This window comes from Papilio machaon, chromosome 2 (genome assembly GCF_912999745.1).
Source record: "Papilio machaon chromosome 2, ilPapMach1.1, whole genome shotgun sequence".
Lineage (NCBI taxonomy): Eukaryota > Metazoa > Arthropoda > Insecta > Lepidoptera > Papilionidae > Papilio > Papilio machaon.
Genome location: NC_059987.1, coordinates 4,675,836 through 4,701,077, shown reverse-complemented (window position 1 = coordinate 4,701,077; position 25,242 = coordinate 4,675,836). Strand labels below are relative to the sequence as shown.

At 41.6% G+C, this 25,242-nt stretch overlaps 3 protein-coding genes across 3 annotated transcripts in view; 1 reads left to right on the top strand and 2 right to left on the bottom strand.

The window, feature by feature from the left end:
* LOC106718791 (C-Maf-inducing protein) overlaps positions 1-2,437 on the bottom strand; it is a 36,616-nt gene extending 34,179 nt beyond the window's left edge. Inside the window, exon 1 of the mRNA XM_045680735.1 lies at positions 1,396-2,437. Coding sequence (XP_045536691.1) covers positions 1,396-2,088 — 693 coding nt within the window. The 5' untranslated portion in view covers positions 2,089-2,437. The remainder of the gene's footprint in view (positions 1-1,395) is intronic.
* A 1,813-nt stretch (positions 2,438-4,250) lies between these two features.
* LOC106718616 (phenoloxidase-activating factor 2) lies at positions 4,251-6,914 on the top strand. The gene is made up of 7 exons (XM_014512762.2): positions 4,251-4,702; positions 4,781-5,079; positions 5,286-5,426; positions 5,506-5,603; positions 5,792-6,052; positions 6,294-6,495; positions 6,724-6,914. The coding sequence occupies exons 1-7, from the start codon at positions 4,303-4,305 to the stop codon at positions 6,883-6,885; spliced, it is 1,563 nt and encodes a 520-aa protein (XP_014368248.2). The 5' UTR covers positions 4,251-4,302; the 3' UTR covers positions 6,886-6,914.
* A 677-nt stretch (positions 6,915-7,591) lies between these two features.
* LOC106718617 (zinc finger protein 423 homolog) lies at positions 7,592-22,685 on the bottom strand. Its single transcript, XM_045680731.1, has 8 exons — positions 22,231-22,685; positions 17,888-18,117; positions 11,467-11,609; positions 10,240-10,483; positions 9,489-10,136; positions 9,104-9,391; positions 8,584-8,934; positions 7,592-8,421 (listed from the first exon to the last, which is right to left on the bottom strand). Exons 1-8 carry the CDS (start codon positions 22,331-22,333, stop codon positions 7,618-7,620), a joined length of 2,811 nt encoding a protein of 936 aa, XP_045536687.1. The 5' UTR covers positions 22,334-22,685; the 3' UTR covers positions 7,592-7,617.
* Between the last annotated feature and the right edge of the window lie 2,557 nt (positions 22,686-25,242).

Sequence of the window (25,242 nt, the reverse complement as noted above, 5' to 3'; positions counted from 1 at the left end):
CGTATCAGAAAAAGTATTCACATACACTGGCTACTTGAAAAGCCAGCAATCTTCATTCTTCAGGTGATACTTTCTGTTGCCGCTTATTGAAGGATTTATCAGTGACGTTGGGTTGGTATAGCTACCGAGCGATGTGAATAATGTAAAAGCAGGTGCCTCAACAAAATAATGTATTTATTGACAACAGTTCTCGTAACAATACATAAAGTTTAGTTTGCGATTACCCCGCTCTGGCCGGATAACAAATAAACCTATCATGTGACTACAGCAACACGTTCCCACCGAAGGGCTATCATGTTAGTGGTGACTAGGCCTTAGTCAACCACGCTGGCCCAGTGCGAGTTGGTTGACTTCTCACATCTTTTCATTGCTTCGCAGGTATGTGCATTCTCTTCACCGTTTGCATCCGACTGCATCAACACGCGTACATATTCTTGACATATTGTAATTCGCAAATGTAAATCTTACTAATAGTATAAATGCAAAAGTTGTGAATTGTGATGGATGGGTGTGTGTTGTGATGGATGGGTGTGTGTTAGAAGGTATCTCCAGAACGGCTCATCAGATCTTGCTGAAATTTTGCTTAGATGTAAGCATAGTGATCTCCCTGGCCTTATCCCACTAACGTTGGATCGGCACACAAGGTTTTATAAACCTTAAAGTTTTGTTTTGGCTTAATTTTTTACGGCCGGCCGCCTGCCTGTCGCCAACCCTACTTGGGACAAAAGAAGAACATAGTATACTCTTTTTCAAACTTAGATTATGTCCTAATTATCATTGAATATGTTGCCATCTAATGATGTATTTTGTCAAGTCGTTGAGCTGGCTCCTCGCGATACAGGCTGCATCTAATGCGAGGATCCTGGATTATTCTGTGTACAGTAAACTGAGGTTTGGTTTTTGTTTTTAATAGCATGTTTTACTGTATCTTTTTGAATGTAAATAAATTTTTTTTTTCATTTTTCATAGTCTGGAAGAAAACATATGCTACTTACTAAGTTTTTTAATACCGCGCGGACGGAGTCGTGGGGGACAACTAGTAATAATATAAATATGAAAGTTTAGAGTTATTGTATGGATGGATGGGTGGATGGGTATATTGGTGGATGGATGTTTTTTATTATGTATGTAAACAGATCTCGCTGAAATTATGCATAGATCTAGAACATAGTCTGGAAGAACAAATAGACTACAATTAATTAGTAGTTTATTTTTTTAATTCCGTGCGGACCGCGGCCGCGGGCAAAAGCTAGTATTTATTATAATGCTGTTCGACCTAAATACAAAAGTTTCATATGAGCAATAAGTAGGTATCATAAGCTGAATATTATGGACGAATATCGGCGTTGTTGATTTCGTTGTTTGAGTCTGCAAAACAATGAACTGGGCACTTACGAAATATTCAGCCGAGGTCTGGTTCGCCAGCGTTGGGGAAAGCAGGCAGCCGGGCGAGGGCGGCGCGGTGGCGGCGGTGGGCGGCGCCAGCGACAACAGCTCGCCCGCCGACACTGACACGCTACCCGCTGCCGCCAGGCTGCGCAGCCGGTCGGCCAGGTCGGTATGCACTCCGAGAGCGTTCTTCATGGCATTGCCTCCTTGCTCCATGCCACTCAGATTATCTATGATCCGCGGCCGGCGCAGCTTCTGCGAGGCCGCCCGCCAGCGGCGCAGACGGCACGCAGCGTTGTTGAGTACCTCGTCCGCCTCCCGGCACGCCAGCTGCTCCTCGTCGGACTGCACCGCCTCCTCAGACTCCACCTGTTCATCATCTATGTACGGCAGCTTCTCTGCGAGAATGGAGACCGGCAGATCTGGCTTTTCACCTTCCTCCAACATCGGTTTGTTGGTATTCTTAAGAAAATCTCGCAACTCGAATGCCTGCTTTTGGTCTTGGTTTAATCCGTCGGGGACGGTTTTTGTGGGATCGTCACTAGAAAATTTAATCTTTTCGTTGTTTCCTTTCCTACTCGGACCGTTATGTCTCCTGAATTCGCTCGCTTCGGTTAATTCTATTTCCTGACTGTAGGAAGGCATTGCGAAGAAAAATCGCTGACAAAAATACATCAGTTTGTTGATAACACCGAACATTTGTTTTATTTTTATTAAACCGCAGAGGGTATATTTAGGATTTTATTTTTAAAATTGAATAAATGTAGCTTAGGACATCTGCACATTTTACCAGGACACGGCTAGTGTGTAAACTATCAGTATTTATAGAATCTATCCTAATTCATGTGTGATCGGCGATGTCGATATCACTTAAAAAAGGAACACATTAATTCACTGTAAAATCCATGAACGTCGACAGAAACAAAATACACCAATCGATGATTATTCATAGCCGCAGAACGTATGAATGATTTACTAAAACATGTTGCGAGCGGTCTCAAACAATCCAGCCGCTGTCTGAACAGCGAGCACTACTATACTGTACTGACTCGCAACGCACTGTGGCATTATAATCTATAAATATATACGTAACGGTCTCGGTTGTGAAGTTTCTCTTGTTTGTATTGACGTGCGCCCGTCTTGCGCCTGCGTGAACCAGCTCACGATTGTTACGATAACGCACGCCCTCTAGCGTTCGGTTGTTGTGACAATTTATTTTAGCGTCATCTATCGAAGTATTTACAAATACATGTTTTAATATTTAAAACTTAACACACAAAAAAGATGGCGTAATAGTGATAGTAAAAAAAGTTTCTGAATTAAATTTGCTTCAAATTTATACTCATAATGACGTTAATTGCTCACTAAACCACTTATCGACTTTGAGTTGTTTTTTATTTTTTATTGTAAGGTGGCAAACCTCCGTCTAATCCACTTCCCATCCTTTATTTATAAGAAAGGGGTGGGAAGGAAGAGGACCAGAATAAGGCCTCCGACATTCATTATACGAAATGTGGAATCACTTTCCCTTCACGTCTGTCTACTGTGTAGTCGTCGTATTGGGTGCGACCAGAGGGTCAAGCCGGCCCAGTTCAATAATGTACTGCAAATCCCAGATTGTACTTACTTTAAATTATAATATTTGTTGTAACTGCGAACTTTATAACATTGGACAGCAACATGTAACATGTGACACAATTTGTTGCAAATACGAAAATATTACAGAAGTCAAAACCTTAGGGGGTTAGGTAACCACATATCATCTAGGTATAGTGACTGAAAATGGCAAATAGGTAAATAAATTATACAGCTTTGGTTTTTCTGTTTGTTCTTCTAGATTTTGAATCTTGTTCTTCAATACTTTATTTCAATTTAATGTTTCAAAAATTAGTTGAATTTCGTAGCATGAAAATTGTATAATTTATGTAAATTCGTAATAATTTGTCATATTTCAAACGTTGACAATGACACAGAACGGTGTCGGTCGATCATTATTCGCTCTAAAGCGTTTTAACCTACATAAGAATCATCCGCGGTTCAAATCTCGTTATTACCTAATTGTTGTGAGTCACTGACAATTTGTTATTTCTATTTCGACACGGTTTCCTGATTTAGTTGTGAAATAGAATATTTAGCAGAAATTCAACACCAAATACGAACAGTACACTGAACACACGTTCGTTTATAAACTAGCGGAACTTCACTAAAGGCTTTGGGAATTCAACGATTTGCAAATACACATAGCTTTGCGTAAAGTAACGTATCGAATATAAATAGAGATATGGTTTTTGCTTAAACTTTTTTTTATTTCTTTTTATAATCATCAGTGTTTGACCATGTTACTGTATCGTCATCTTTCTTGACCTTTACGTCACGAAGCAATCCCAAACCGTGGTGAGTTCAACTGTTGAAATTTTTCCATAAAACAGTTTCTCTCTCATACTCTCCAAAGAACTAAGATAATAATTTATTCTTATATGGATGCTTGCATTGTCCTCGCCGCTATTTAGCGGTTATATTTAAAATACAGAAGGCAATTGTCAAAGACTGGTGGTTGTGATAACTATCTCTGGTTGAAATTGAGTGTGAGATAATGATTGTACATTTTAAACGATTGTGCCTTCAGTAAAAAAGGAGTCTAGTAAATTGTTGGCCCGTTTATATAAATAAAATTATAAATATTATGCAGGAGACTACATTAGTTATCCACATCTCGATGATTGCGACAATTTATAGCCATTAGGCAATGCGCAAGGCACCATGAAGGCTGCTGTTATTAGGGGAATACCATCAATTATTTCAGAGGGCATATTTAATACTCGACATCAACATGTCGCTTTTATAACCGAAACGATCACTCGGCGCGGTGCACCACAGTAAAAGCTTATTCAAATAATCAGTTAATTAATCGACATGTGCCTGTGGCTTATAACTACCTGTCTAGGCCTCTTGCCTGTGCATCCTGCTCCTCCCAATGTGATTGTAGTGCAAGGGGTTCCCACTCCTATTCTTCAGCCTACCACTGCGGCGACGACTGCAGCAACGACGGCCGCGCCAAGCACTACCACGACAACAACAACTACACGACCTGTAAATATGACGTCACCACCACCTCCGACAACGATGCCAACCACCACGATGACTACAGCCGCGCCTACTACCGCAACAACAACTGCGCCTACCACCGCAACAACAGCTGCGCCTACCACGGCAACAACAGCTGCACCTACCACGACAACAACAGCTGCTCCTACAACAACCTCGGCCGCATCCACTGCTGCCCCCACCACAATGTCCACCGCTGCAACCACAGGTGGAGTGCTTTTATCAGTTTTGCTATGTGACAATCCCGACTTGATTTGTATATCTAACCCTGATGACCCTGCTTCAGGCTCTCTCCCCATAGATCCCAGGCTCGGCACCACACCGGGTGCCTCCGGAGCGATACAAGCGCCACCGATATCTGGATATAGTGGCCAAATGCCGTCCTACGATACGGCAGTAAGATTCCCACGACAGCGCCGGAGTGTACAGCTCAGTTTGAAGGATTTATACGACGATTTTCGTAGCGATGTTACACTAAGTAACCACAATATCCGCAAGAGACAGAGTTGCAGATGTGTGTCTGCCGGCACCTGTATCCGAACTTCTTCTGGTGCCGGAATGATAGACATAAGAATTGTCAGCCCGGTAAGCCATATTTAAGTTTTGATTTTGACTAATTTTGAAGAACTTCGTAATTAAACCTTCTTAAAAGACATCTATCCTGTATTTCGACAATAGGTACATGAATATTATTGTCGAATACATCGTCAGACTACTGTGACATCAAGAAATGAAAACAATTTGTATGTAGTACAATGGGCCGCTATTCATAAAAACTTGATTTATTTTAGGGTTCAACCCAATGCCCAACAGGGCAAGAATACTGCTGCGGCAGTACAACTACGATCGCATGCGGCACATTGCAGACTGTGCCATCCACTGGTGTCACGCCAGCCGCTGGTCAAGCGAACTTTGGAGAATTTCCTTGGCAGGTACCTAAATATAAATAATACTTCGTAGAAAGCTAAGAAGTCTTGGAAATGGTAGTTATAAGTATAATATTTATTGCAGGCTTTAATCTTGACTTTACAAAATGATTACATTGCCGGTGGCGTTCTGATAGACCAATTGAACGTTATAACAGTCACTCATAGATTGTTGCCTTACATGTAAGTTAAACTTATTTAAATTACTACACTCCAGAGTTGGTAGGTAAATATTCTAATAATAACTACTTAAATTTTTTAGCGGGGTCATAACTCGGAACGGAATGGTTGAATTTTTTGTCAATCATTTTATAAAATTCATAGCTTTCGTCTAGAAGTTGATGTTAGTATTTGCAATCGTGGTCTTTAAGTGTTTCAGGAACAGCACCTAATCTTAAAGTCCGTCTTGGCGAGTGGGACGCGGCCGGGACTTACGAACCTGTACCTTTCCAAGAGTATACAATACGGAAGGTATTCAGTCACCCCTCGTACAATCCTAACACGCTACAATATGATTTGACGGTTCTGAGATTGAACGCCCCCGTGCCATTTTCACCGGCTACTGGTTCCGCGACTACAATCAACAGGGCCTGCCTACCCCCGAACTCCAATTCTGTGTACACTGGAATCAGGTAATCTCTTGTAATATATTTATATGGACCTTATTTCGATATTTTTAATAGAATAGAAAAGTCATGTAATGAAAGAAGATGATCTAAGAACCGAAAAGGGTAGAAATTAAAGCGTTGGATCTGTAAATACTTGATTATCTGGTCAAACTGTCTTAGTCACTCAGCAGTGACACTGTTTGAATTACATTTAGAAGAGGTCATTTTGCTGTATTCTGTAAACCCAACGAAGTATATGTTCCAGATGCATGGTGTCAGGGTGGGGTAAAGACATGTTCGGCATGTCGGGGCAGTACCAGCAGATCATGAAGAAGGTGGACGTGCCGGTGGTGGCAGCGGCGACGTGCCAGTCGCAGCTGCAGGCGGCAAGACTCGGACCTACCTTCGTCCTCGACACCACCTCTTTTGTCTGCGCCGGAGGTGAAGCTAACAAGGATGCCTGTACCGTGAGTATCTTATAACGTTGAGCCGTAATTAATAAATTATTCCATTAACAGTGAAGCGTGTGTCTAATCAAATGAAAATGGAAAGGAATTTGTGATGTAGAAAAAGATATTTCGTACTCGAATAATGAAAAAAATGAATACAAAACAAATCTCCTTAAATCTAAAATGTTATTCAAATCGCTAGAAATAACTTTGATATCCAAACTATGTTTAATTCCTCGGTTGCAGGGCGACGGTGGTTCGGGGCTGGTGTGCCCGGTGAACGGACAGTGGGTGGTGGTAGGGTTGGTGTCGTGGGGATTGGGCTGCGCCAGCGCCAACGTCCCCGCGGCCTACGTCAACGTCGCCGCCTTGCTGCCCTGGATACAGCAGCAAGTCGCCGCGGCTTAGTCACTTAACGACTTGACGGTACTCATACCGAGATTTAATATAACAAACTTACACAAATCTCACTGCGGTAGTAAGTTAATGATTAACGCGAAAGTAATAGAATGCAAAACTTAGATGATCATAAAATGTCGTCGAATTTAAAAGTATACCTATTTATTTGCCATAAAGATTAACACAAACAAATTTCATATGCTGTTTTAAATTAAAAATACTTTTTTTAGTATATAAAATTAGATAAATAAAAGCACAATTAGACTTTCTTATATGCTTAATCCCTTTTTCAGTCAAAATGTTACAAACCTACAATATAATAAAATATATTACAACAAGATTCTGCATCGAGAATTATGGCAATATTTACATTTAAAAATGATCTGAAAACAGCTGAAAACAGGTAAGTAGATTTAGGAGGTTGGCGTGTCCTGGGCAGATCGCATCGATCATTATAAAAACCTCAAGTTGTGAAGCCTAACATAATAATTTATTAAGTTAACAATTTTTACAAATAAGTGTGTAAAAGTTATAAAACAGAACATAAACGATACGAGCCAACTGATGCGGCGTTCTGAACGCGTTTCAACAGTTTAAATAACGTTAAACATAACTATTGGCTACAGCTTCTTCGCTCGGACGTAATCTAATATTGCAGCGGGAGGCCCGCCTCAAGGACGACATCGCGTTAAACTCCACGCGCTCAGTCCACCTCCGCGCGCTCAGTCCACCTCCGCGCGCTCAGTCCACCTCCGCGCGCTCCTGCTTCACCGCCGCGGCGGCGGGAGGCGCTGGTGACGACACTTCTATATATTCCTCGCCATTCCGTTCTTCTTTTATTTCCGGTTCCGTTTTAACCGGAGGCTCGGCGGCGGAGGACGTGGGCGCCGCGTCCGGCGGCGGCGGGGCGAGGGCCGCCCACGCCGACGCGGCGCCCCTCGCGTATGCTTCGTAAAACGCCCTCTGCGCTATTTCCGCCTCCTCGATGTGCACAAAAGCGTGGTTGTCTAGTTCGGCGCGGAAGAAAAATTTGAGTCCACAGCGCGCGCAGTCGTAGGGGCGCGGCGCGGCGGCGTGCTCGGGCAGGTGGCGCTGCAGGCCCGCGGCGCTCGTGAACACCGCCGAGCACAGGTAGCACGTGAACGCGCCGATACCCGCGAACGTGTGCTCGATGAGGTGCGCCTGCAGCCGCGCCGGCGAGCCCAGCGAGCGCCTGCACAGCCGGCAGTCGTGGTCGGCGGGGGGCGCGGCGGGTGCGGCACGGGGCGTGGCGTGGCGCGCGTAGCACGAGGAGCACGCCCGCACCCCCTCCCCCGCCTCGCCCATAGTGAGCGGCCTGAGGCAGATCGCGCAGCGCTGCTCGTCGTCGTTCGGACGCAGATGGAAACGCGCGTGGAGGCGCGCCTCGGCCTCGGAGGCGAGCGTCTGGCGGCAGACGACGCAGGGCGCGGGCAGCGCGGGGTGGTGCCGCGCCATGTGCCCCAGGAACGCTTCCTCGGACGGGAGCCTCGCTCGGCATCGTGAACACGTGTCTCCGGCTATGACCTGCACCAATATTTTATGTATAGAGAAACCGACATTTGTATAGAGGAATCGGTTCAACGAAAACGCCTATATGTACCATTAAGACATAAGTACGTCGCATTTTCTTATGTGTTTGTGAAAGATTAGTTCGACTACAGTAGAATTTCTGCAGTCTGTTAGTACCTTGCAGTGCGATAGCTTATGTTCTGCCAGCACCCCCGCGGAGGGTAGCACCTCATCGCAGATGAGACACTTGTGTCGCGCTGCGCCGGCGTGCGCGCGCGTGTGCGCCTCGAGCTCGGCGCGGCTGCGCGTGCGCTCCCCGCAGTACGCGCACTGCAGCGCCACCGCACCATTTTTCCTGCGCCGCTCGTCGGCTACACCAGCGCCGTCGCCCAAAGCACCCCCCGCGCCCCCCGTGCCCCCCACGCCCCCAGCGCCCGCCGCGCCCCCCGCGCACGGCGAGCACGCCTCCTCGCCCTCCACATTGTTGTTGTCCAAGCGCTTCGGACGGATCATTTCGCCGTTCAATGTCTGTCGTACGCAAACGGGAAAATGAAAAATTAAAGCATGGGATAATAGGTACTCGTATAAGATATCATTGCATAATTGTACGACTAAAATTTAAATCAACTTTACCCGATAACAGTTGTATGAAACATTTTAACACTGAAAGACAATAGTGGTACTGTCTATCACTTACCTGTTGCATGACGTTCTGGTGCATCTGCATGTGCCTCTCGAGCAGGTACTGGACGGCGAAGGTGTCGGGGCAGGCGGGCGCGGGGCAGCGGTAGTGTCTGCGCGGCGCGGCCAGCAGCGCCCCGCAGCGGCACCGCGCGCCTCCGTGTCGCGCCCGCACGTGCGCCGCACCCTCCGCCTCCGACCGCATCGTGCCCCCCGTGCCCCCCGCACCTCCTGCACCCCCCGCGCCGCACGGCCGGCACACCCACACCTTGCTCTCGCCGCTGTGCGCCACCGCGAAATGCACCTGCGATGTAAAAGATTGATCAGTTCACCTGTGACCAACAATTGTACAGTACAAATGTATGAGGAATTCTAACGTAACTTAAGTATGCGAGTCTTACCTGAATAGCTACTTTGGAATCGAAGACTTCTTTACAAAGAGAACAGCGATACAAATGATGAGCGTGTAGATCGAAGAGATGTTTCTGCAAGTCGTCCGGCGTGGGGAAGCTGCGCACGCAGCTGTGGCAGGTGTACTCGCAGGAGACGGCGAGGTAGTGCGCCGCCAAGTGGCGCTCCGTCGCCGCCACGTCCGCGAATGTAGCGCCGCAGTGCACGCAGGGCGCGGGGCTCGAGCGACTCAGCTCACCGCCTTCCTCGAGGTGCCCTTTCACATGAGCTCTAAAAGCTTCGAAATCTGGTAAGGCTGCGTCGCACTGATTACATAAGAGTGTACTCGGAGATAGCGACGTTTGCGGCGTTGCCGACTCCGAGCTTGACTTGGGACGTTTTGCGATTGTGACGTCATCGCTAGTTCTCCGACTGAGGTCCGTAGGCGTCGGTTGCTCGACGGCCGGGGGCATTATGGTATCGCCATTGAGCAGCGCGGAGTGTGCCGCACGGACGTGTAGTTGCAGCTGCTCCATGCTGGTAAAGGTGTCCCGGGTGCAGTAGATGCATGCGAGCAGCGTCGGCGGCGGCTGGGAGGCGACGCGACGCGGTGGAGTCAGGGAAGTCGCGTCCACGCCATGCGCTGTCGCCATATGGGCCTACAATGTTATTCGCAATACTAACAAAAAGTAATAAACACTCGAATCACAGTATCCAATGCGAAAATCATCATTTGGCGATGACTTTTGACAATACACGTACCTGAAGCATTTCCGGTCTTCGAAAAGCGTCTCCGCAATGTAGGCAGCGCGTGGTCCTGCGGCGGTCGTGGTCTCTGGTCTCGCGAGGATCGCGCGGGTCGCGCGGGTCGCGGGTCGCACGGTCGCGCTTGTGGCCCTGCATGTGCGAAGTGAGCGCGGCCGCCGTGTTGTAGCCGCGGTTGCACACCGTGCACTGGAACGGCTTCTGATTGTCATGCGTCTTCATGTGGATTTTCAGATGGTCACTGAAATCAAATTCAAATACTTAGTTCAGCCTATAGCCTTTCAAGATTGCATTGCATTGGTTAAAAGATCGCTCTGTCTCTGGTATATTTTTATATAAGTATGTAGATAAAATAATACAATATTGGTCGTTAAGCTAGTTAGCAGGAGGAGTACAAAACATCCTTTAAATTCAGATTCTTAATGACATTATTCACGTTAACAAATGTCTTAATGTCTTTTACTTTAGAATGTTCGTTTAGTTAAAGCATCCGAGCGAGAATTTAAAATTAAATGCAACGAGTAGCCATTGTGAGATCTGAGGAGTCGATTAGTCATATGAGACATAAGTGGGCACATCATAAAGCACGGACCAAACGGAGCCAACAAAGGGGGCTTTTCACACGAACTACAGAACGTTCGCCCAAACACCTCTGCTAATGGCCGAGCGTCGTGCCCGTTTCGGTGCGGCCCATTATTTTCATTTTTGTGAGGCTCTCGACGCCATTTGTCAGCGGATTGTGTCTTTTCATCGCCCGCCGGTCGTCGGCGATGGATCGAGTGGAATTAGTCACGTGACCGTCGCGAGGTGACGAAAAAGGTGACGCGTCGCCGGCCACGATCTTTGTGCCCCGGCTTGCGGCGATCAATCTTACCAACGGCCATTGTCTCAAATTCTCCTTTACATTTCCTGATCTAAGAACACTCATAATATCGTCTTCACGGTAATAAATGAGTTCCGCCGTAAGATTATGACATCATGATTTTATTTTCAAGTTATACAAAATTGTCTATATGAAGTTGTATCGATGAAGGTTGTTATTTTGGTGTATAACAAAAACAGAGCCTGTCTGCCATATTACAGGTTCATTTAGTACCTGGTGACAATGACAAAGCTTTACACTTAAAACAAAGCACAAAATATTTTCTTTACATTTATCTTCTTTAGACGTTTTAAGCTTCCTAAAGAACTCAAAACGTATACAGTAAGCACACAAGTTGTTACCTTCTGGAGAATGCGGACTCGCAGTGAGCGCAGCGGTACTTGCGATCGCCTGTGTGAAGCTTGACGTGCCGGTCACGCGACCGCTTGTGTTTGAACAGTCGCGAACAGAACTCGCATCGGAACGGCATCTGGTCTGAGTGCGTCTGTAAGACATATACTACATGTGAAGAGAAAAGAAAAAAAAAATTAACAACTATTACTGACCCAGCAAAACGCTAGTTATAATAAAATAAAAAAAAAACTAACAAGTCCCAAGGAACAGTTCCTAAAATAGTAATAAAAAAATTTACGTCGGTCGGGACCGTCCCAGACGGACTTATACCGTCCAGATTGATATATAATATAATCAGGAATCAAATAATTAGGAATAGATGTATGAATGTAGAAGAAGCGCGAGAGGTTTATCAGGACTACGCCAAATGCAGGTTCGTTGACTCTACCTACCTCTATGGATTACGGGCGTGATTATGTCGTTGTTGTTATGACAAATCTTAAATAAGTATGTCATCATCATAATCATCATCAGCCTTTATCTGCGTACGTCAGTAGTAATTATTAACAATAGTCACTTCCGTATCGTCAGCTTAAGCTTAGAATGTCGTGATCAAAATTTCTGTTTTGAACAAAAAGGAAGTAAGTAGTTAAAACCATTTCTTAAATAAAACTTTTGATTTAAATGCTAAATTCAAAAATTGATACAAATCCGCCAATAATCAAAAACAATTATCTATTAAAGAAGGCAATATCTAACATATAGAATTTTAATGTAATGGTCTGGGTGCGGTGGTCACAATGATCGTGAGAAAGGTCCCGAACAATGCGGCGCGGACCCGACGGCGCGGGCACCATCGCAAACAAACACTCCCAACACAAATAAAACCTAAGATGTATTAACATTTTCACTTCGGGTTTTAGTATAATCATTTAATTAAATCATTCAATTGAGATGTTGATTGTCTAGACATTTGTGTTATCGTACTGTTGTAGGTTGAAACAATTGTCATGATCAGATTTCACGTCCTTTTTGTTTTGTTTTGATATGAGGTAAGTATAAAAACGTATTCTCCCAGAGGTTATCAAAACGTGTTTTAATAGTTCGCCTAAAAATGTAAACAGAGGAACAACAAAATCCATACATGGTAACAATTGCGATATTCTTTTCAGTTTCATAATTTTACATCAACTCCCTGGCCTTATTCCTCCCAAGTGGTATCGGCGCACAAGGTTTTATAAACCTTAATGTTTTGGCTTAATTTTTATGGCCGCCCGCCTATTTGTCGCCAACCCAACTTGTGAGAATTACAAAATTTTACATATTTTATGAAAATTGTGATATAAAGTGATGATGTATGTTTTTTTATCATAAGGAGGCAAACGAGCAAACGGCCACCTGGATTCGCCGCAACAGCGAGGCGACCGTTGCCCATAGACATCCGCAAATGCAGACGCGTTGCCTACCTTTAATCAAGGAGAAGGGGACGCACAGAAAGAGGATATTTCTCCTTCCTGTGCGTCCCCTCTTCCGCCAAAATGAAAATAATGTAAATAATAAAAAAAATTGTATAGTAATGTAAGTTGAAATTATGAATTTGTATTTAAACAATTTTGAATTTAATTGTAACGCAAACTGTTTGGCTATGGTTAAAATATTAAGACATTAGTTAACTTGTAAAAAGGATGTGCTTATAAAACTTAATTTTATTGTGGAGAATGAGAATCTATTACATATATTCAATTATAGGCGGTCGTTTGACGTGATGTCAAGATAGGGAATGTGAGGCGATTGTGGCGGCACTCGATTCGTCAGCGATAACATTCCGAGACGGGTGCTGCCGGAGCTCGAACCGATGGGATTACGATATTGATCTCTCCAACTGAACTGGTAATGTACCAGATACAAGACCATGTCTCATTACTTTTAATAACTTTAAACTAGTTGAAATAGCACGGATTTGAACATGGAAATAAAGCTTTGATTAGGTCTATAAGCATTAAGTAAGTCATTGTACGTCTGAGAACAAGCTCAAAGCAGTTATTTTATATCGTTTAGGCCGTGTTGGACATTTTTATATAAACTTATATTCTTGAAGTACTCGCTATCCTACATTGTCAATTTTAGTGGCCTTATCATGAAACGATAAGTTTTTAAAATTAAAGCAGTTGCCATAATCGTTTACCGAATTTGGCATCTCAAAAACTCTACAAATCTAAATACTTAACACCGAAGAAACATTGAAAGAAATCACTGAAACGTTGCCAGGTACAAACAATATACGAGACTTTAAAAGAAGTATTCATGAGATAATGAGGATGGTAATGCATTGACGTAGCGACATAATGAGAGCGTCCTTCACACCACCCGTGAACCGTCGACGATGGAACGCTCCTCAAACACGCTCCCAAACTGACAGGTAAGTTCACGCTTTTACTAATTGACCACCTCGGCAATTACACGCCACTGTCATGCTAAACACAAGTCACACTTGATTGACTCGGCGCAGACTTATAAGAAAAAATGATAATTTTTGGTGACAAAATTATGCTAAACTGGTGCATGTCACTTACAATAACATCAACTTTAGTTAATAGTCATTTTAACTGTTATCTATTCATTAGAATAGTAATTTAAATAAATAAAAGAAAAACCAATTTTTAAAAATTAAAACCTAAAATTTCAAAAAAAAGACAAACTATAATATTAGTCAAGACGATTTAAACGAGCCCAAACTGGATTAGGTTGTATTGTATTATGGCAAAGTTTGTATTGTCACGCGATTCACAAAAATTTCAGCTCAATCAAATTTAAATAATGACAACATAGGACCAGCTAAAACTAAAATATTGTAAAAAGGCTCGACTGGCTGGATATACCCCTTTAGCACTTCACTATTCAAAATAAACAAATTGGCTACAGGAGGTATGTACATATATTGGAACGGACAATTATAGATGCACAAATACATCCTGTAAATCGTGCAAACAATACTTATAAATACTTAGTCTTTATGGAACGAGACGTCGAACTGGATTATTGCTTGTCATTGGAAAGTGGTACTTATCGATTTTCTTGTTAGTGCGTAGTTAATGTTTGTTTGTCCGGCGGTCGGGTGAGGGTTTGGTCTCGTGCTACCCCAATTACCACGCGGCCGGCTGTCGGCACCATTAGCGCCACATTTCAATTCGTTAGCGCCCCACCGATCTCTTCGGCACGGCACCGGGAGACAAACAGAAGTAACAGAACATGCTATATATGATAAGCAGCCCCGGATATTGTATTGCTACTAACTTATTGCATGTTTAAAATTGAAAAATTATTTATTTTGATGTCGAATTGATACTGTAACATGCTGTAATTTATAACATGTATATTATTTTAATCTGAAACATTTTAATTAACAATTGTTGTCTAACATAAGAAATATAAAAAAGGTTATATAGAAAAATTTCATTTTGATTAATATTTTTAATAGTAGGTACTTCAAATCGTTGAAGTCTTTTACCCTACCAAATTAACAGCGATTAGTGATTTTTTTACAATTTCTTTTTTAAAAAATGTCTGTAGAATATGGTGGCATTTCGACAAATGAGCGAATAACTTGTATTCTTTAATTCCTTCATCAAGCACTGCGACTAAGAAGTGACAATTGTTGTTTGTAATAAGCCGCACCGGCCAGGGATATGTCTAATTGTGCTAAGTGATAGCTCTTCCGTTTACACTTTTTTAGTTATTCCATTCTTTTCATAAATTTTTTTGGTTACTTATGCATAAGATTTCTAAAATATCTATTAACAGTATAATGTGGTGGACTTGAGACTTAAGATTCTTTTTCAATACTCTACTTAAATAAAAAACTTGTTTCGAATATACTATCTCGAATATTGTACGATGATGGAAGAAATTCAAATTAACATCAATATTAAGAAAGAACCAATTTAATCAAGTATACAATGTTTTATAAAATCTTATAATTGGTATTCGTGTTTCGTGCAATAATTCCGCAACGGAGCGCCGATCGCCACGGGAGCTGCGCCCCGGGTGCGGGCCGAAGCCCCGTCGCCTTCGCCCCACGAGATGGCTCACGCTTATAGCGGGAAGGCACGCAAATCATTCCACGATTTACGATTCGAGTCAAACAAACACCGTGAGAGCGGCCGACTTACGGCGGCGAGACGTTGTTAACTTTTCCGCGTAAAGCTGACATTCAAAACTAGTTTAAGGCGAGCATGATAGCCAATAAAGCTGTGGAATGGGCAGCGGGCGGCTACCGAGCGACTTTCCCAGGTGTAATAAGCGACGCCGGGGCACGGCGCGGGGTCAGCCGCGCACCCGATTGCATGACCCTACTTCGACGAAATCTCTTAAACGACCCAACGTAAGCGTAGCTTCATAATATTTAATGCACGGATTCTGGGTTACAACCGCCGTTATAAATATCTACGTCTTCTACGTCATTACAAAAGGAGGCAGTGCCATTTCGTGTAATGTGTTCACTTAGTTCTTGTTTGATTTATATTTGGACTTATTATAAATTGGCTATCGATCCAAATGTACTTTAATTTTGCTCTTTTTTAATTAATACAAGAATTATTAAGAAAGTTAAAAACAGCATTAACAAAGTCGTAGTCGGTCGGGTAATCGTAAAAGGTTTATTAGATTATCGGTGTGCAATTGCGGTGACCGTAGTGTCGGAGTGATAGCCATCAGGCGCGGAGTGGTGCTGCCGACAAATGTATCGCGATCTCAGCCACGCCGGAGTGAGCTGACGGCCGGAAACAAGCCGCGATATCACCGACACACCTTTATCATAGTACGGGAAAGCCGATCATTACAGGACTAAATCAATTGCTAGCTCGCGCCTATACATACCTCGCAACTTAATGTGCCCCGCATATCTTAATGTGTCTCGCCTCTCGATTCTCGTAGCTTGGAAGTCATAAATATTAATTCTGTTACAGAAATTATCGTTTGTTATTTGTTTTTTTTATTTATTCCGTCAATATGTGCAGATTGTATTGAATTTTGTTGACTTCTGAAGAATATTTTTTAATGTTTGGTACACTAATCTAGTCACCTAAAAATATGTATGATTGAAAATCTAGTGTGTATTTACCTACTTTAATAAAATGAATAAATAAACTTGCCATACAGCCATAGCAGTCATTAGTTGCATGGTGCATACGAGTACATATTATCTTCAAAGTCACTTTATAATAAAAATGGGTGATTCCCGTTTCCCTACCGTTCAAAATTTTTGTATTATATGGACTAAATAGACCCAATGAAAAATGTATCATGACGGGCCGATCGGCCCAAGAAGATATATTTTCGGAATAATTTGGAATGCAATAAATTAGCTAGCTATTTCAATGGTGGCCTCGTGTAATTGGTATCGTTACATCCCGTTACAATTAAATGTTAACAAGTTGATATAATCAAATTATTTTACAAGCAACGTATCTCAAAGCCAGTTTAAATTTGCAACAAGCGAGTTCAGTTTTATCGCTTTTACCGTCGGCCGCGGACGGCATCAATAACTTATGTAACTGTTAATTGATTTTATTACTAACTTTAACAGTACCAAGAAGTAGAGTAGAATAAAAGCTACATAATCGGTGGGCGTTTTCTAACTGGAACTTACTCTGATTTTTATAGCCGGTCAAGCAAATTTCGCCAAGGAAGCTTTGGGTCATCGCGATTTCGGTCGCAATGTAGGCGGGAGGATATGCAAAGTGACATTTCTATTTCTCATATCTCGAACAGATCTGTCGCAACTCACAGCGCAGCGCGGCATGCTCGGCGCGGCACAAAGCGGCCGAGATGTGCGGTCGTAATGGCCTTAGTCGCAGGCCTCGGCTGCAAGGCTACCGCGATGCATATCAAACCTACCGGCTCTGTAAATGGGCCCGTTTTGGGTATCAACTTGCTAATGAAGCGTAGCGAGCACTGTGTGGCGAAACTGGACTGTGAATTCACAGATATGATGCGAGGCTTTAATAGTTGTATTGTGGTCGTACCGGTCGACTCGCTTTATGGCACTAGACACATTTATTACCTCGGTACAGCATACGTTAAACTCTAGATGAACCCTCTCATAGATACGGACCAGGTTTCAGATGCTTATCTGTCACCGTATACATGAATTAAATTGTCTCTATATAATTATTCTTAGTTAGTTTGTCGTCTTGGGTGTTTGAATTTGTAACACATTCAATTGATTCTAGCTTTTATAGCAAAATGTTGTAATTAAAAACTAAAGTAGTTTGGATCGTTAACTGTTGCATAAAGTAATACCTCTAATACTAATACCTAATTGTAATACCTCTTTAGGTACCAGTTGACGGCTTGGTTCCTTGTTTCTGCTACTACATTTTACGCTCAAAAAAGATTTTTAATAATAAAAAAAAATCATTAACCACATACCTGCTCATGCTTCTTGAGATAGAAGTGCCTAGGGAAGGCCTTGTCGCAGAAGGGGCACTGGTAGGGCGTGTGCTCAGTGGCGCCGAGCGTGTAGGGCGGCTCGCCGTCTGCGTCGCCGTCGGGCGCGTCCGCGGAGGTCGGTGTCGACGCCGGCGAGGGTGACGGCTCCGCTGACGACGGCCACGAGCTGCCCGCCGTACTGCCCACGCTGCCCACACTGCCCAATGCCTCTGAACGGACAGTGAACATACACATTTTTATAAATTACTAATATAATAAGCATGGTAACCAATATGACATGGACCCGGACATCTCTATCGAGTAGAGTAAAGATGACAGGTGAATGGAAGGGGATACGTCAAATAGTTCTTCTAGGACGGATGATAAATGATGATAATACTTTGCTACGTATATCTGTTTCTCAATTTATGTTTTGTAACAAATTAATAAACATCTTGTATTTTTTGTATCTCGGTATGAAACAATAACATCCTATTTATGAAGCAATATTGCGTTTTGCTAATAGCGTATTTATATTTAATTTATTAGCAGTCTACAATCAAATGAACAATTTATCAGACTTGCTATTGATTGGCTAATGTAAGAAGAAGCAATGCAATATTGTAGTAGCTGTCTGCTATAAAGAACATTATAGCAGACGGCGTGCGTAGATCTGATAAAGCCGTCATAAATATCGTTAAAGCCCCATATTTCGATGTTAGGGGCGATATATCTCCGGGAGCACCTCCGAGTGCCGTGAAATATAAACAAATTGAATGCGCCGCGATGACGCGCGGCATCACCACAAATGATGACTAATGTTAACAGAATAGCGCTCTGCATGGAGTCGTTCGCAAACAATAAATGTAAAGTCACTCGCACAAAACATGATCCGTATCAAAAATTCCTTGTAAATTACACGATTCACAACCAATTTAAAACATTACTCTGATGGTATGTTTTAAAAGTTTTTTTAATTTTTTTTAGTGTGGACTTAAATTCAAAAGAGGTAAATTATTGTCGGTAGGTAGCTTAGGTATTTTGAATTTTTAGCTTGCTAGCTTTTTAGAATGATTGTATTGAAGTTAAACAAAATTAACATTAATTCAAAATAAACAAGGAAACTAAAAATTGTTATTTACTTGACGTTACGTTGACTTTCGTGAAAAAGATTGCTAGTACAGTCAGACCCCTTGGGGCTATTCAATTTAAAGAAAAATTGCCTTGTTTATTGCAACCAGATAAACTCCGCCCCTTCTTGCCAATCACCAGCTAGTTAACAGTGAGTTGCGCGGGATAATAGTAAAAAGCAATTACAATTAACGGTGGCTTCTGAGACCAAAATCTCTGTATAAAATAAAAAACATATCGTCATCTCTGTCATTATTTTTGACAAAACATAGATAACCATATATTTTTGAAACGGGTATTTTGGTCTCAGAAACCCACGGCTACTCGTTTACCAATGATTGACCCTCTTTCGAACAAACACATTCAAAAGCTGCCTATTGCTCGTTATGTTTTCCTCGTTGCCGACTCAAAAAGTACGAAACGTTCAAACGACTGTTTCTCTAAGATAATAGGAATACCGCCAGATTCCCTGACAGTACATACATTTATTTCTTTTACGGACCCTTTCATAATAGGAACTATTTATATCAATCCGTTTTCTTTTAAGTCCGTAACGGCATTGTTGTGTTTGTAGCAAATTATATACATAAATAAGTAGGAATAAAGTAACAATTTCTTTTTCTTTATTTTTGCACGGCTATCTCATATTATTATTATTAAAATAGTACTAATAAATTTCTATAGGAAAGAGAGAAAAAGTTAAAAGAGGTACCTACTATTCAGACCTACTCTTAGTGACCCAAACACGTACTTTTGTTTACAAATTAGCCGAATTTTAAGTCTTTCATATATAATAAAAAGTCCGTAGGTACACTTATGTATATATAAAGTGGGTATTACTAGTATATATCTGGAGACTGCTCCGTCGTGGGCAATAGGATGGGCGTAATTAGCGGCGATTGCGGGCAATTCGAGCGGGTGATGGCGCCGGCGTGTGGCGGCGTTGCGGTGGGCGGCGGAAGCTCACATCCTAATTGTCGTCTCAGACACCTCAGCCGGCGCCTTGGCAATCAACGAGCTCGTGATAACACCAGTGTGTACTGCAGTCAGTAGCTCCGCTTAATGGCTTTACCCGCGTCTTATCGCATGTACAAGGAAGTCGCAATGATCAATAATTTCTTCGCAATTTTACATTCACTAGTAACTCAAACCGCCGCACTCAGGGTTGTTTGATGGACACTTAAGCAATCTCTTAGTGTATATACCAAATCATCATCGATTACTATCAGTATGTATCAGTGACAATAAGTTACAGCTCATCTTACTAGAAAATCTTCAGGGAATGCGAAATGTGAGATGTAGAATAATATCATGACTAAGGTGTCAGTAAGAGGTTTGCAAGAGCATCTATTCGCTTTCTAGAGCAGAAGTGAGTAACTAAAGAAAATCATGACTAGATAACGGCTCTTTTTTAAAGTAAAAGATTGTACATCACTATAGGGCTTTGGGCCAGATCTATAGGAAATATCTTTCTGTTGAACCTCATTTAATTAATTGTAGCCAATTAAAAAAAAAGGTTTTGATAAGTTTATAATGAATTCAAGCCATTGAAAAAAATTGTTTTAAGGTGCGGATTATTTGCCTATGAACTAGGTGAACAATTCGGATGCGATTCTGGGGATAACCTGTGTTACAAACATGACAAAAACATTAATTATTGAAATAAATTAAGATTGATTTTTTTTATAAAAAAACGTTCAAATTAAACATTTAGTAACGAAACACGAAACATTGTTTTTGACATGTATTTTCATATTTCAGAATTCAGGACCACAAAAACATACAGTGATCTACTCTACATCACGGCGTGACGCAACTGGAGACGCCACGACGACAGGTTATCGTGTTTTCACGGGAGTTTGAAATTGATTTTTGGGGCACAATATAGACAATTTAAATTACGTATTTTAAAACAAATCGTACATTACTTTACTTAATTAAACATTTTTAAAAACTTGTTACTCAAGCCTATTAAAGACTTGAGAATTTCCTTGGTGACAACATGATGATTACAAAGTTGAGGTTAATTTTCTGGTCGATTAATCTCCGCACCATCTTGCAAATTTTTTAAATTAATATCATCCTTTTGTTACAACTCGAGGGTATCTAGTTTTTATAACAGAGAAAGAGTTCGATATTCGACTTATTCCAATTAGGGACGTAATAGTTCTTCGCACGGTAAAAATGCCTCATTTACTAATTGACGATGTCAAAACTGAAATCAGATGTCCTAAAAATTGCGTTATCTAGCTGCGAGTAAGTAGTTCAGGTGTGACGATTTGTGTCGACAAGACTGTTGCCATAATAGTTGCTGTACCAGTAAAACATACACCTAACTATAAAATAAAAAAGTAAACGAAACGACAAAGAACTTATAAAATTGTATTTAAAAAACTTATTTAATCTACACAATTTACTAATTCAATTAAATATAATTGTTTTATTTAATAATATTTTACGAAATTATTATTTTGTTATATTATCCACGGTACGAATGAAACAAAAGATAATGTGCTTTTATAATTTGAAAGTTGGTGCACCTGCTTTGCTTAAATTTCGATAAGGAATCGCTTAATACAATTTAATAATTAAAACAACCAAAGAAAGAGTACATATATTTTTCACTTTCTAAAATCCATCTAAATAAAATTCTATTAAAAAAAGTTGTTTTGTTTTTTGAAGATGATAAATTTACAAAATGTATACGAGTACTTTCGGTTTTATAAATTTAGCTGATTGTACCCCGCTGGTTTTTAAGATAAGCAATGCAATATGAAATAATGTTAACAAACAGGTAGATTGCAATATCAAAACAGCTGTTGCTGTGATAACAAATTCAGATTTGCAATTCAAATTCTACTTTGTGAAATTCGAATTAAAATTTGGATAGGATTTCAGATAACGATAGACATATTAGTTTTAGTACCTTCAACACTGATTTTAATAAGTTCAATCCCAATATTAAAAAGGGTAAACAAAAAGCGTAAGCATTTCGGTAAATAAACCATTCACCCTCGTTTATCTCTTTTATAATAAATCGACAATACGTAACGATCGAAATAACTTATATTGTTTCATTATAATTAGAAAATTAATGACACATTAAAAAGCAAGGAAAGAAAAACCATGAGATATTGGCGGAGCATAATACACGTCGGCTGAAAAACGGAAATGAAATTTATTTATTTATTTATTTGATGTCGATGTCTCACCTTTTATGTCGTCAGTGGTGACGTCGTGGTTCTCCTTGTTGGCCTGTATTTTCTCTATGAGATGCTCCAGGCGACTGCTGTTGCCTTTGAACAGCATGATCATGTCCTGCGTCGCCGAGGCTAGCGGGCAGTGCGAGCGGGGCGCGCTGTGCCGCCGCAGACACCGCGCCGCAGGTGCATCGGTACCAGTTTATTTTGGAGTTTTTTGCGCGTGCGTTTACCGCGGGTGCGAATTAACTCACGGCGCGTGTCGGACAGGTGCCGCTGATTGCAGGTCTGAGGCGTCGTGGCCTGCACTTCGTACGCTTCCTTCACGCCAATTACTAAGGTGGCAGTTACGCGACGATTACGCTCGCTTCGTATTCTATCACCTGCGCGTACTTACGTACGTTTCAATTGATGTTGCGTGCGAAGTGCGATCGACTAACGTGTTGTGTACGCGCGGGCGGAGAGGCGTACGCGGCTCGACTGAACGCCGGAGCCCGAGACTCGAGGCCGGTGGGCGGCCGGCACCTCGGCGCCTCGGCACCCTGCGCCCCGCCCGTCGGACCCGCCTACGGGTCTCTTCCCCCGCCCCCGCGCCCTTGGCACCCACACTAACACTGCTCCACTACTTGTTCACAGGCTACAAACAGACCTTTTCAGGTCAGTGCAAACTTTTTTACTATATTGTATCATCGGCAAAGTCAACCATTTGTAACGTACGCTCCGCACTTATTGGGTTATAAGCCTTTATAAGAAAAACATTTCAAATAAAAAACAAACCTCAAAAGCATCTTTTATGTATTGATGAATTACGCTCACACGTATAATGTCATAATCAATCATGGAAATAAGAAATCCCGAAATATACAGTACACTCCAGGAAACGATTCGCAACGTTAAAAGCTTTTAAAAATTGTGAAGGAAAATTGGCGAGACGTTTTCCGCCCACTGGCGGCGAGGGCGCGGCGTGTAGTATGCGACCGCCGGGTACCGCGCCGTTCTCCCCGCACTTTACCTCAAATGCAACGTCATTTGACTCTAAGCTAACTTTCAAGCCAACTTGTTACATAAATAAATAATAAACTCGGTTCGGTATATATATATATGAAACACTAATTGAAAAATATAAAAACCTTAAAAGAAGTATTAAATTTAGGAATATGGAATAAGATGTAATTGTAAAGTTTTTAGTGTTGCGCAGTGTCCAGTGATCGGTCGCAAGGGGCCCATTGAGCCGTTGAGAGCCGCTCGCCACTGAATATATTAGCCGGATTAGGCACCGAGTGTCGCTGGCCGCGGCCGCCACGCCGTCCCGGACAGTTTTAAGGATAAACTCGACGAATATCTGCATTTGAATGCGCCCCTGTGGTTTTCCGTCAACTTGTAGGAGGACAACATTTTGTATTTTACTATAGTAAAATATTTACATTATAAAATAAAAACTTATCAGAGTATAACCCGAGAATATGCCATTAAATTTTGCAAAATCACATAACCTGAATGGCAGCTCCTACTGTGATGAATCTTACAAAATGTTAAGACATTTAATGCGTTTTGTCGTTTCCCTTTAATTTTTATCTCTTAATTATCCTAACTCCTTATCTTTTAATTTTTTCACCAGGATTACATTGTGCAAAAAGGCAAAGCACCCGTACCTAATTTAATTTTAATTTCTTAAATATACTTATTCAAATGATAAGGTTCCTCCTTAATTACTTATTGTACCGTTAACCGCACGATCTATACATGTTATTAGCTAATGTTAGGAGCATGAGTCGAACTAAACTGGCTGCGGCTGACAAATTAATGTGCATTAAACATTCAGTACTCCACGGCGTCGAGGTGGGACTCACACTCATGGAAGGGTTCAGCATTAATACTTGAACGGCCGATTACACTGTCACTGAGCCAAATCTCCGGCCGATGAATAAAGTATTGTGAAAAGGTGCTCTTTATCTCTCAAGGTCCGGTGTCAGCTATGACGCGGGTCCCGAGTCCGGAGTAACACTCACTCGCTTTCATCTCAATCAATTAGAATTGGCAAACAAGGGATTAACTTTGTTGAGTTAACTTAGTCAAGTAATTATGAGCAGATGTCTTGGCGTCTAATTTGTTTTATCCTTAAATATTTATGTAATATCGTACGACGAATTATGTAACTACGACGTGTTTTTTTATAAAACTAAGATACATAAAAGGAAGGGCATTGGCGTTGCTTATCCATTTTTAAATACAGGGACAATTAAATTAGGTAGATAAAACTGTAACGGGGGCACACTGGTGTCATCATTAATGTACCCCGGCGGTGTTTGCGCGCTGGAGTGATGCATATTTGATGTCTACTTGACGGCCTGACACCTCCAAACCCTCGCCTCGCTGAAGACTCGGGAAGACAATGTTAACCCTTGCCACCTCTCTACAGTCCGACGTACATTAATCTTTCATTGAGTTTATTTATTCTGAGAAATCTGTCTCACCTCGCTTATTCTGACATTTGGATTTTAGTAAGTGTTACAGTACTGTGTTGATCTGAGGTGAGATATTTTAATCTCTTGTTTTCCTTCTTAAAAATAAACTTGAAAAATATTTATTAATTTACATATTTACAATTTACTTGATATGAAAAGCTATATTCAACTGCTTATTATGATAGTATCGATTAAGAGCAATATGTTATAGATGTGAACTGCTGTATATTTAATAATTTTCATTTCATATAAGCTGTATATTTAATAATTTTCATTTCATATAATGACTGTTCATATATCTTTTATCAGCGAATATAACCAACAAATTATTAATCCATTATCTGTTTCAACCAATTTCACCAAAAGAAAAGAATCTGACATTAAAAACATGATTGCGCAAAAGAAAAAAAAAAGGAGTTCATTTTGGTGCCGTGACGAATTTACGTTGTCAACAAACACCCAAAAATTTTGTTGTCTACCTGCTTGTCCCGAGCAGTGCAAGGGGAAGGGAAGGGAAGGGGGCCACGCGACCGTTCCTCTTAATGAATCAATACGACAG

What these genes read in the sequence shown, in the direction of transcription:
- LOC106718617 (XM_045680731.1), bottom strand. Translation starts at nt 22,333, where the DNA reads ATGATCATGCTGTTCAAAGGCAACAGCAGTCGCCTGGAGCATCTCATA. An exon ending in ATTCCAAAGTAGCTATTCAG is followed by an intron (nt 9,392 to 9,488) that starts GTAAGACTCGCA and finishes TTTACATCGCAG; the next exon opens with GTGCATTTCGCGGTGGCGCA. An exon ending in ATAAGCTATCGCACTGCAAG is followed by an intron (nt 8,422 to 8,583) that starts GTACTAACAGAC and finishes ATATTGGTGCAG; the next exon opens with GTCATAGCCGGAGACACGTG.
- LOC106718616 (XM_014512762.2), top strand. Translation starts at nt 4,303, where the DNA reads ATGTGCCTGTGGCTTATAACTACCTGTCTAGGCCTCTTGCCTGTGCAT. An exon ending in GTCCACCGCTGCAACCACAG is followed by an intron (nt 4,703 to 4,780) that starts GTGGAGTGCTTT and finishes ACCCTGCTTCAG; the next exon opens with GCTCTCTCCCCATAGATCCC. An exon ending in CATAGATTGTTGCCTTACAT is followed by an intron (nt 5,604 to 5,791) that starts GTAAGTTAAACT and finishes GTGGTCTTTAAG; the next exon opens with TGTTTCAGGAACAGCACCTA.